The sequence below is a fragment of the Mixophyes fleayi genome, chromosome 6 (assembly GCF_038048845.1).
Source record: "Mixophyes fleayi isolate aMixFle1 chromosome 6, aMixFle1.hap1, whole genome shotgun sequence".
Taxonomy (NCBI): Eukaryota; Metazoa; Chordata; class Amphibia; order Anura; family Limnodynastidae; genus Mixophyes; species Mixophyes fleayi.
The window spans coordinates 141,091,159-141,104,523 of record NC_134407.1 but is presented as its reverse complement, the minus strand read 5'-3'; the positions used below and the strand labels follow the sequence as shown (position 1 = coordinate 141,104,523).

At 40.2% G+C, this 13,365-nt stretch overlaps 1 protein-coding gene across 3 annotated transcripts in view; it reads right to left on the bottom strand.

Moving 5' to 3' along the window:
* RAD21L1 (RAD21 cohesin complex component like 1) overlaps positions 1–13,365 on the bottom strand; it is a 196,026-nt gene that overhangs the window by 155,006 nt on the left and 27,655 nt on the right. For all 3 annotated transcript variants that reach the window (XM_075176591.1, XM_075176592.1, XM_075176593.1), the window contains exons 2-5: positions 3,738–3,929; positions 1,343–1,525; positions 1,024–1,153; positions 844–943 (exon numbers count right to left, since the gene is read on the bottom strand). In XM_075176591.1, the coding sequence (XP_075032692.1) occupies positions 844–943; positions 1,024–1,153; positions 1,343–1,486 (374 nt within the window). In that variant the 5' untranslated portion in view covers positions 1,487–1,525; positions 3,738–3,929. The remainder of the gene's footprint in view (positions 1–843; positions 944–1,023; positions 1,154–1,342; positions 1,526–3,737; positions 3,930–13,365) is intronic.

Sequence of the window (13,365 nt, the reverse complement as noted above, 5' to 3'; positions counted from 1 at the left end):
ATAACAGAAAGTACAGATACAGTGACAACTGTAAAGTAATTGTAATGTACAATATGACAGTGATATATACCTCTAGTAGGAAACAAAAAAAGAGGTGGAAAAAAAAAAAAGTCACACATGAAAGGAAAATTGGGAGATCGGGGGAGGGCAGCTCCATCTCTGCTCTTAAAACAGATTTTTCCTAACCAGTGGAATAGTAGAGACTGCTGTAGCAGTGGAACTGAAAGTAAATGTAATTTAAAAAACATAAACGTTAAAGCTATCTGCTTTAGGCAGTCCTGTGCAGATGTGGCGTAAGGCACCTAGTCGAAAGTGTGTTCCCTGACTGGAGGGTATAAATAGAGAGGAGCTTTCTGAATTGTGCAGAATTCAAATTAATGGCCTACTTTTATACCTAGCTTCTATAGCCCATTGTCACGTGTCCAATTGAATAAATGAGTAATCATATTATTTTGCAATTATATAATTTTGTTTGATCTAAGTATATAGCACAGAACTGCACATCATGGAAGTTCCCAGTCAGCAAATGTTGACACAGTTTATGTCAGTATATACAGTATTACCTATATAACAAGATCTCTTGCATGCAGTTTGAGATTTTTTTCATTTTAGTTCCACTTTAAGAAGAATTTAACCAAAACTATGCCAAAATGACAAATTCACCCCTCAAAATTACAAAAATGAAGTCATTGTTCCTCAGATTTTTTTCTCATAAGATACAAATTTCAGGCAATTTGCAAAGGTTAATCGGTCACTGTGATAAAGTTGCTAGAGTAATTTTATCTTTTCATCAGGAAAAAAAATAAAAAATCAAAACAAATAAAATAAAATAAGAAACATTACTTTAAATCAGGAAGTGGAGTTTCAAATTCATGGAACTCTTCTGGAAGGGTGATTGCATTATAACTGGCTTCTTGGTGCTCCTCTGCAAGATCTAGAGCTCCTGGAGAAATACACAAGAAATATTATAAAAACACACATTAAATTCATTATCATGTTTTAGGCCCGGGGATGACTTGTCACCTGGGCGAAATGTAATCTTTATTTTGAGGAAAGCTTCATTACAATCAGCTAAAAGATATTTTGCTTTTCGGTGATAGATCCGCACAACTCCGAGAAGTAAATGACCTGATGTTCTTAGTGCGATCACAACCTGTCAGATGTAAGGTTATAATGCATTAATACCAGCATCCTGCAATCTCTCTGAAACATGCACAACAGAAATTTGCTTTCAAAATGGTCATAAAAGTTTCTCTCTGCTGAATATATTCTTGTCTTAAAATAATGCATGTTTAATATAGCCTTAATAACAAATCCCACACAAGAACTCTTGAACACTTACCTTTGGAGCCATGATGCTTTGAATGGCCGAATCAAGGTTGCATTCGAATATATGAGCTTTGGTAAGTTTCTTCTCCCAGTGGGCAGCTATCCAGATCTTGGACAGGGCCCCTCGCTTGCCCAAGAGTAGGAAGGTGTAAAACATATTTACAAACAGTAGATAGAAATTGAAAGAATGCTACAGCTGTAATAAAAGTTATGATGGTGTTAGTTATTAGTCTGATATTTTAGTTTCTTTGATTATAAACAGAACACACAGTAACATGAGAATGATATACATTCTGCACTGTTTAAGACAGTCTTACATTGTTTAGCTAGTGTTTTTGTAAGGTTAATTACAAATTTATATGCAGATTTATATAGTACACTGTTACACAAGTAGTGGAAAACTTTACCTGAAAACACTGTTACAGGATAACAAATTTCAACTCTCCTGGGAGAGTACTACTTACAACGGCTGTCTCACTATACTTTTGTGCCTATTACTTTTGCTACAGTTTGTGTGCTTACCCTTAAACAACGCTTGCCACGTTTACCCTTCACGTGTTAATTTTTTTTCATGCTCTACCTGCTCACCTCACCTGTCTATATTATTCTCATTTTCCACTTACCTTCTGTATCTTTTTCTGTCTACTCCATTACAATCTCTCTTATGCACGACTTTCACTGCAAATGCCTTTACTTTGAAGTTCACTACATCCGGCTATTCTTTTCACCTACGCGCCATTGTCATTTGCCGCCACTTTGGTCCCCCTCCAAATTCCTAGACAACTTTGCTGCTTGGCTTTTCTACTTCCTCTCCGTTACCTCCCCAATCTTATTCTCAGGGTTTTCAACATCCCCATTCACACCCCTTTCAGTACAACTAGCTCTAAACTTCTCACTCTCACCTATTCAAATGGCCACTACTTATGGACGACGTCTCCCATCCACCACAATGTTCACTTCCTCAACCTCTTCTTCTCCCACCTTTCCTCGAAATTCAGTATCTCTTTCTCATCACAATCCCCTTATTAACTTCCACTACCATACCTCCTGCTCACCCTGTCCCCACTCTTTCAGCAACACATTAATGGCCTTCACCTCTCTACTCCATCCTCGCTCCAGTTTCTACTCAGTCCTGCCTCAATCCCTCATCTCTATAGTTAACAACACCTACGGCCTCACCACTGTCAATCTGCTTTCTGTCCTGTCTCACCACACATCAAGACTTTGTTAAAGACAACATTTACACGATCCACTGAAATCTCCTCACCAGATCCCCCACCCCTCTCTTTCTTCCCTCCTGTAACTCTCCTCCGCTTCACCCACAGCCTGCACATATGACCCTAATTTTTTCCAAGCTTCCCTGCTCCCTCTTCCCCATTGTTGGGCTGCGCCTTATTCACCTCTTTAGCTTTTCCCTATCCACTGGTGTCTTCCTATACACCTTCAAACATGCTCTTATTTACCCTATTCTCGAAAAAACTGTATCAACCCTTCCTCTCTCTCCAACTATGACCCCATTTCTCTGCTCCTAAAATTCTCAAACTACTTGTCTTCAACTGTCTTTCAATCCCAACGCTCTCTCAAACTTAATATGTCAAAATCTGAGCTTATCCTTCCTCCTAATTGCTTCCAGAATTCAGTTCAAGCTGCTCACCTAAGACACCCTCACTAATACTTCCATTCCATACATCTCGGATGTAACCACAAGATATACATCAAATTGACCACTGTGTTCCTCCTCTGACCTTAAACCCCCTTCCCTTCTCAATCTCCTCCCACTTCCATCTCCAAGATTTACCCGCATTGCTCCCTACTTATGGAACTCCTTGTCTTGCCCTACCAGACTCTCCCCCAAACTACGATCCATCAAAACTCACCTCTTCTGTTTGGTTACACTATTCTCTCCTAGACTCATGTTCATTCTCTCTACTTCCTCCATTCACCAATGATCTATTTCATCAACATTTATTTATATAGCTCCAGCAAATTCCGTAGCGCTTTATCTATTTGCAACTATTGTTGCTCCTTAGCCCCTCTCTCTACAAAGTATGCTTTCACTGGAAGGGTTCTTTATCCTATGTCTCATGTCTGTCCTCTGTGTACAAACCTGATGTGTTTTAAGCTGAATCTTCTGCTATTTGTTCACTTGCACCCATCAATTTAATACTGGTTTCCATGCTTGCTGTAATTGTTACTTATAACTGATAAAAGATAGCAGTGCTTCTCATAAAGTATCCTTGCTGCTAAACAAAAAAAAAAAAAAATCTCACAAATCTACATTCACTGCACAGTATACTTCTATGTATGTATATAAAGTGTAAAGAATTACCTGGATTGGTAATGTTTATACTATTTTAAGAATAGGTTTGGAGCGTCAGTCTCTCGGTAATAATAATAAAATTGCTTACCCTGCTCTTTCCCTATAGCCTCCTAGTGTCCAGTACTTCTTGCGGCAAGCTGCAGCCACATCCGTGGAAGGAGCCCTCTTAAGGAGTGTAATCTTTCAATGTTCACTCCAGACGTGCACGATATGGTCTCGTTTTGCCAGGGATCACTGGAATGCAATAGAGCCACACAACGCTTCCTATAACTACGGACGCCTGGGTGGAACAAATTATGCTCAATATAATGTGATAAATGCTGCCAACGCATTGCATCCTATTCTGACTATTTCAAGGATAGATTAAGTCTGTGTAATGCTTCTTTATACAGTAGAAAAACTTACAAACAACTTTATTGACAGCTACATTGTAAAAATTGGGATTGTTCACATTTATTTTCCTTTTTTCAACAGATGACCACATTGTCCAGAGATTATGGTTTTTGAAAAACTGGTATCATGAGATCTAGAATATTTGAGAATTAATCGTCCTCAAATTATCAAAAACAATACAACCAGAGAAGAACATTTATGTTTAAAAAAAATGGAACTTTGGAATGATGTGGTAATCAAGAAGTCGGATAAAGGCGGCAATGTGGTCATCTGGTCAGTAGATATGTACAAGCGAGAAATGCATTGCCAACTGAGAAACACCAATTGTTATCGCCGCCTTTTTTCTAATCCTTTAGAGGACTTTCAGAAAAAATATGATACTATAATTAAAAATGCTTTTGAACGCACCAAGTTATTTACAGTTTACAGATTATATCCCCTTATGGGATTTAGAACTCAGGGGCATAACGGTATTGTTGGTACCATGGTTTGGCATCACCGGTTAGTAATGTTGTTATTGTTAACAGATTTGATGTTGTAACATGGGTTGTGCTGTTTGTCTCAACCCCCTCCCCTCCCTCCCCCCCCTTTTTTGTAGTTTGTTTTAGTTTCTGTTTCTCCACTCCCCACCCCCTATATTTTCCTAACCCCCCTCCCCTCCCCATTTTAATTTTATTACCACCCCCCTTCCCCCTCTGGTCAATTACCCATTCCAATAATGTACTAGCTATGCCAGCCATTTGAGCTGGACAGTCTCTAACGGCCCCTTGTACGGCCAACCAACACCTCACTAACTCCAACACCCCCCACAAGCACTCTTACTAGTTTTGCAATGTATTTTTCTTTTTGTGTTATTTCTTTGATAGCCCTATCATGGGCTCTCCTCTCTGAGGGTTATGGCCTATTTAGGCCTCGTGCTCCCCTTTCCTCTCCTCTCCCTCTTACCTGTGGCTTCCTTCCCTGCTCCCCCCCTTTCTCCCGAAATACCAAGTGGATGGATGCCTTTTTCTGCTCTCAAATTATTCATGTTAATTGCTTTTTTTTGCTGATATCATGTAGGATTCACACTATCTACAACACCCATGGCTCTCAAGGTGCTCTCGATTAATGTCAATGGCCTGAATTCACCTACTAAGCGTGCGGTGGTCTTGGGAGCCTGCAGGAGAGAGAGAGAGACGATATAGTCTTCCTTCAGGAGACCCATCTCACGGGACAGCACACTCGTCTCCAAAGTAAGCTATACACTCAAACATTTTTCGCCTCTGCGGATTGCAAAAAACGTGGGGTAGCTATTCTAATACACAACAGAGTTCCCTTCCTCCTAACCAAGTCACACTCTGACCCAGATGGCTGCTACTTGATTCTGATAGGCACACTCCGTTCTGAGCAAGTTACACTTATCTCTCTTTATGCACCGAATCAGGGTCAAGGCTCCTTTTTCTCAGATGTGTTTAATCGTATTGGGCGCCTTGCACAGGGTCATATAATTCTGGTTGGAGATTTTAATACTATTTTAAATCCAACATTAGATAGGTCCTCTGGATCTTCTAGCCAAAAATTCCCCTTCTCTTCATTGAAAGACTCTCAATCCTTATCAGCTGGCATACGCAACTTAGCACTACATGACACCTGGCGCTTGAAAAACGCTGATGCAAAAGACTTTACACATTACTCTGCCCCACACGGTAGTTACTCCCGTATAGACATGATCTTTGTCTCTCATTCCCTCACTCAAACAATATTAGATGCAGGAATCTCCCCGCTTACTTGGACAGACCATGCTGGAGTTTACATCACTCTTGATCTAATAAAGTTAGCCCCACGTTCGAGGCGTTGGCGCCTTGACGACTCCCTTTTGTTGGTACAATCGGCCCAACAAGAAATTAAAGACGCAATCTAAGAATATTTTGATCTAAACACTTCAGAGGATATTACCCCGGGCATTTTATGGGAAGCCCATTGGGTATTTATATAACTAAACAATATAATCAGCTTTTCCAAGCTAATTACCCAAAACTATTATCCCAAATTAAATCTGACTTAGAAACCTGGAGTAAGAATCTCATTTTCTGGATTGGACGCATCAATTCAGTCAAAATGAACATTTTACCCAGGTTACTATATCTTTTTCAAGCCCTTCCCATACGCATCCCCCCATATGTATTCAAATTCTTACAACACTACACTTCACAATTTATTTGGGGTGGGAAGCGCCCAAGAGTACGACTTCTTGTTCTACAAAGATCGACACGGGACGGTGGCTTGGGGGTCCCCAACTTTAGGAACTATTTTTTGGCAGCGCAACTTGCCCAATGTATTTTGTGGAATTCCTCAGGCGTCCTCCCCAATTGTATCACATTCGCTTTCAATCTGGGACTGAGCAAACACAAAGTTTAATCTCGCCCCAGCTCCTAGTCCAATCATCCCTCTCTTTGACAACCCAGATTTTCCACCAGGTCGTATAGCCTCATCCTTTGAATTTTGGAAAAGGAATGATGTTTATTATCTTAATGATATCACTAAAGACGCTTCTTTTCCCTCATTCGCAGACATAAAAACCAAATTTATTATTCCCAACACCTTCTTTTTTCAATACTTACAACTTAGAAATTTTCACTCCACCACTAAATTAACTTTAAGAATCAGGCCGTTGACCTCATTCGAATCACTTTTTCTCCGGCGATCCTCTACAAATGGTCTTATATCTCGATTATATTGGGAACTGAGAGTCCCTAACTTAGACATCCAAGACTCCCATGAGCGAGCCTGGGAGGAAGATTTGGAAGGCCCCTTGGATAGAGAGGATTGGGATGAAATAAAGTCTAACACGGCCTCTAGCTCAATCTGTGTGAAGCTGAAATAAAACGCCTATAAGCTTCTTTATCGATGGTACCTGGTCCCAACCAAATTGCAAAAAATCTTTCCGGACACATCCAGCTCATGCTGGAGAGGATGTTCGTCGGAAGGGTCCTTCCTCCATATTTGGTGGCAGTGCCCCAAGCTTGCCCCATTCTGGTTGGAACTAAGGGACTTTGCGTCTCAGATTCTGCAGGTTGACATCCCATTCTCTCCTAGGTTTTTCCTTCTCCCACTTGGATTTCCATCTGCTACTACACATCAAACCAAAATGTTCCGCCATATAGTTTCTGCAGCGCTGTGTCAAATTGCCACTAATTGGAAACAGGCCACCGTGCCTACTCTGCAGGCAATTATCAATAGAGTCTGACACTCATACAAAATGGAGTTTATGACATGCATACTGCGTAATACTTCTAAATCATTTAACAAAGTTTGGGCACCGTGGATGTCATTTTTTCAAGTTCAAACTCCTTTTGCCATTTGACTCCCCTGCAACATTCCACTTGATACCCTTCCTCGATTCTTTACCGCTTCCCCTCCCTTGCCTTCCCCTTCTTTCTTTCTTCTTCCCTTCTCCTGCTTTGCCCCTCTTATTCCTCTATTGGCGGTTTTGCCACACCACCCCCCTAGTCTAACTGGTTTATCTATCTCTGACCAACTTCTCTTTTCTCTGTTTCCTCTCTCTTCTCTCCCTACAGTTAAAATTTGGTCAATATCATGCTTCTGTTCTGTATGATATACACTGAATATATAGGTCCTTGAACTTGTTTGACTTGATTGTTATGGATACTATAATGGACTGATGCTTGTTTGTGACCTTTCAAAAATAAAACTTTAAAAAAAAAAATGCTTTTGAACTACAGATCATTAACAAAACTGAGTATGAATTTCTACAAGTAACCAATCTAAGAATCCCAACCATATATCTTTTGCCAAAAATACATAAAAATAAAAAGACTCCGCCAGGGAGACCAATCGTATCCGGGATAGGCAGTTTGACTGAACAGGCCAGTGTTTTCCTGGATGTACATCTTAGGAATTATGTTCACTGCTTACCCTCTTACGTAAAAAATACCACTGATGTTCTAAAATTATTAGGTGGCATTATAATTGATTCAGATACATGGTTGATTACATGTAATGTGAAGAGTCTTTATACGAGTATTGGTCACTCAATAGGGATTCAAGCTGTGAGATACTTCTTACAAACAAGTCAGGATGTCCCCTTTAGTGACTTCTTAATTGAATTATTGAAATTCATTCTGACCAAAAACTTTTTTATGTTTGAGGATAATTTCTACCTTCAAACTCGAGGAACAGCAATGGGGGCGGCGTGTGCACCGACCTTCGTAAACCTCTACCTCGGTCAGTGGGAAAAAGAAATTGTGTTCAGTGAGGCTTTAAAGAGATTTTCTGACCACATAATAATGTGGGTTCGTTATATTGACGATATCCTCATATTATGGAGGGACAATTTCTCTGATTTTGAGGAATTTATTTCAATCTTGAACACTAATGATAACTTAAGACTGATCCATGAGATGAGTTTGTAATATCCAAGTAGTTGATTTTTTCCAATCAAAAACGGAATAGTGGGTAGGGTTGAGACAGACCTGTACAGAACACAAACAGCTAAAAACAGCATCTTACACAATACACGTTTCCATTATCCTTCAGTAGTCAGAAATATCCCTAAAGGAGAATTTTTACGCATCAGACGAAATTGCACAAATATGAAAGACTTTATAATACGGTCCAACGAATTGAAAGAAAGATTATCTGAAAGAGATACAGTAAATGCATTATAAAGAGAGCTTTTTATCAAGCAACAGCAAAGGATCGTGACCATCTTTATATCCGGTGACACCCAAAATTAATTTCAATAAAATTAGGTTCATTGGTACTTTCTGTCAAGAGTGGAGAGGCATACGGCAGATATTACAAAAATATTGGCCTGTACTATTGAATAACGACACTCTCAAAAGATTTCTGGATGACCAAGTAAATTTAACATGGCGGAGGACTAGAAATTTAAAAGACAGTTTGGTTAGAAGTAATTTCTGTAAAGTTAGAAGATCACCTCCTACCATCACAGAATCTTTTAAATGTGGAGGCTGTAAAGCCTGTGACAACATGAAAAAACCAAGGACTTCAAGGATAAATTTGGAGACAATCATAAAATAGATCAATTCCTTAATTGTAATTCCAAGGGCATGATTTATGCTCTAAGATGCCCGTGTCAAAAATATTATGTGGGTATGACTATTAGAGCTATGAAAACCCGTATCCTTGAACATATAGGCACCATAAGAAACACTAAAACTGACAAAGAAAAATTCAACAACTCACCTCAGTGGCCAAACATTTTTTAAATGAGCATGGAGGTACAACTCGAGGTCTGGAAGCATTTGCCATAGAACAAATTCATTTGGGTATAAGAGGGGGTAATATGAATAAACAATTACTTCAGAGAGAGAGTAGATGGATCTTTCTACTTGATTCCCTCTTACCCAATGGTTTGAATGAAAACACTAATTATGCATGCTTCCCGGGCTGATGAGAATGTGATCTCTCATTTCACGTTCTCTAATCATTTATTAACGTATATGCATTAATATCTTACAACCCCTTTCTAAGGAAACTACTAAGATTGTACATGTTATATCCTCAAATATGCTACATCAATGACTACTACTACATCATACTTTATTGAACTCACATATATATACTTTCTTTTTTACCAATTTTAATATCTCTTTATTATTCCCTATGGACTATTTTAAGGAACATCAATTTTTGATATTCCTTACTGTATAATATCATGTTATCTGGGGATAATACTTGTTATTTCCATCAGTAGTAGTATATATTTTCAGATCCAAGGGATCAATGTATAATGGCATATATTACACAAGTTAACCCGTGCATGATACTCATGCATTCTAGTCAAATCAAGCTACTTAAGGTGTTAAAAAGGTTCTTGTCATGCATTTGGGCCTAGCCCAGGCCTCCTCAGGGGAAGCGCCCTTTTTTAACGTGGTTTTGTCCACATGTCACCACCTCATCATTTTTCTCCATCACCTCATCCTTCATCTTCATCGCCACTTCCTTCATCAAGCTACTTACGGTGTTAAAAACTCCGCACTGTCACCCCCGGCAACCACCAACCACTCCCAACTGTCACTTCTCCTTCAAAAAATATATAGGTCAGTGTATAACTCTGCCCAGCAGGTGGCGCTGCAGCTTGTTTTTTTTTTTTTCACACATGCCACTAGGCATTTATATAGTAGATACTGTTCATGCCTTCTTATATAGTGTATCCTTATGGCAAACACAAATTTATGAATGAATCCACTTACACTTTTCTTTTTCTTACCTCAGTAATTAATTTTAATGTTTGGATACATTTAATATACTTCTCTTGCAGTTACAATTAAACACTTTTCTGCCATAGATATTAGAGGTTTTTCACTGTACACTATAATCCTGACATCTGATTGGTTGTCCCCGCTATAAAGACACTGTCCATGTCTATAATCGGTTCCTCTTGATAAAGCGCATCGTAGTGAAACGTACGTTGGGGTTATGGGTAATTGACGTTATTACTGATGTCATACCCGGAAGTGCCTGAGCCAGCAAGCGGCGGTGCCACCGTGCTCTCTGACCGAAAATACACAGGGGTCAGTACTCTAATGTTATTATCAATAGCGCAAGTTATTTAATCTAGGTACAACAAGGCGCTTGCCACTATTTAGCGTGCTGACCGGTAACAAGAATGTGGTCAGCATTTGAATTAAATTAGCAACAGTGCTAGCTATTTCACCTGGGTATCTGTTACTATGCAGTCTATGGTTAAGATCCTAATATTAGGTTATCTATAGGACTAGCAATTCAACTTTTCCACCTGAACTATTATAGGGAGACCCACAATTTCAGTATTGAGTAGGCTATTTTCAATCAGACTTGATTTTGCTCTATCAAAAAATCAATATTAGATGCAATTCAGTTTATATACATATTTTTGATCATCAGCATTATTTGAACTATTTTCCTATCTGCTGGATTTTGCAGTATATTTTCTGGGGAATAGACAGGCATTTTTGAAATAGCCTTATAATACCACCTACAATTATATATGCTCTTTAGTTTCTCCCCCTTGAAAAGGGACTTTGGATTATTTCCAATTTGTTCTTCCTCCCATCCATATAGGATTATTTGTAAGACTTCCTATTTTGACCTATTTCCACCTCATACATATATCCCCTATACTGATAGGGGTAATAGGATTGGAACATTTCTTTCATACATTGATTGATCCCTGCTTTTTCGCTGGCCCCACTATCCGTGGTATTATTTTAGTATACACTTTTATAATTTTTCTGTTCACATTTATTTTCCTTTTTTCTTTTATATTTCACTTTGCACCATGAGGGCATTATTAATCTTAATTTAGATATGTTTTTAAGACTATCATCAATAAAGGCATTTGCCCTAAAAAATTTAATTATATTTACTTTCATATTATTGGATTGGAGTGCTCTAGCAACCCATTGCTTTTCTCTCTCTTATCAGAGACAGTAGGTCTAACAGTTTAATAATTTAAGTGTCCACTGATGGACCCCTGCTGAAAGGGGAAGGATTAAGACATTTAACCCTACTACCTGTGTAAAGAGCCAGGAATAAAAAAAAAAAGAGAGGAGAATGCCAATAGACACATGCTATCTTGAAGGATCCTGGTGCATGAAACACCAGCACAAAGGACTCTGAGCCAGGCATTGCGGTGCCGCCAGAGGAAACCATACCAGGACAGGGTCTGTATGAACCAGTATCCCAGGCTGGGCAACATAGAAACCAGGGCCGGACTGGACATCTGGCACTTGCCAGAAGGGCCGATGTCTGTATGGGTCGGTCCGGTCCCTGCTCTTCAAGTCCCGCAGCTTTTTCTTCTTCTTTTTTTTTTTTGAAACTTCAGCGTGGCCGCGCGATGTGACGTCATGACGTCACGCAGCCGCCTAGGAGCCGTCAGTCTGTTGAGGTGTTGAGGGCGCAGGATGTTGAGGTGAGTTGGTGTGTCTGGGGGATAGTGACAGGTACTGCAAGGGAGAGGGAGGGGGAGGGGGAGAGGGAGGGGGAGGGGGAACGAGTAAAAATAACTGCACGGGAGCAGTGATTGAAAATGTCTGCAGGGGGCAGGGGGGTGAGTGACAATGTCTGCAGGGGGATTGGGGGGGTGAGTGACAATGTCTGTAGGGGGATTGGGGGGGGTGAGAGACAATGTCTGTAGGGGGATTGGGGGGGATGAGTGACAATGTCTGCAGAGGGATTGGGGGGGATGAGTGACAATGTCTGCAGGGGGATGAGTGACAATGTCTGCAGGGGGATTGGGGGGGGGGGTGAGTGAAAATGACTGCAGGGGGATTGGGGGGGGGGTGAGTGACAATGTCTACAGGGGGATTGGGGGGGGTGAGTGACCATGTCTGCAGGGGGATTGGGGGGGGTGAGTGACCATGTCTGCAGGGGGATTGGGGGGGGCTGAGTGACAATGTCTGCAGGGGGATTGGGGGGGGTGAGTGACCATGTCTGCAGGGGGAATTGGGGGTGAAAGTGTCTGCATGGGGGGCAATGGCTGTAGGAGGGGGAAAATAAAAAATGGCCAATGTGTGTGGAGGGACAGTATATGACTGTAATGTGTGTGGAGGGACAGTATATGACTGTAATGTGTGTGGAGGGACAGTATATGACTGTAGTCTGTGTGGGGGGACAGTATATGACTGTAATGTGTGTGGGGGACAGTATATGACTGTAATGTGTGTGAGGGACAGTATATGACTGTAATGTGTGTGGGGGACAGTATATGACTGTAATGTGTGTGGGGGACAGTATATGACTGTAATGTGTGTGGGGGACAGTATGTGATTGTAATGTGTGTGGGGGACAGTATGTGATTGTAATGTGTGTGGGGGACAGTATATGACTGTAATGTGTGTGGGGGACAGTATATGACTGTAATGTGTGTGAGGGACAGTATATGACTGTAATGTGTGTGAGGGACAGTATATGACTAATGTGTGTGGGGGACAGTATATGACTATAATGTGTGCTATTAAGTGAATGTGGGGCTGTTTGGGGAAAATTAGGTTTATTTATTAAATGAAATTATGAATTATTTAATGCCTGAGATGGTTGTGGGAAATGGTTATTTTTATTAAATATAAATGCTATTTAATTTCTTGCTGGGGTTGTTTGGAGGGAGGGAAAGCGGTTTATTTATTAAATGGGAATACTATTAATTTAATGTTGGTGCTGGTTGTAGGGAAATAGATGTATTTATCAAATGTGAATACTATCATTTTAATGTTGGGGCTGGATTTTAAAATGTGGGTGTTATATTGATTTAACACCGCTGCTGGTTGGAGTTTTCTAAATTTCATGTAACCATTTTTTTTTCCAAATAGGGCCCCCAA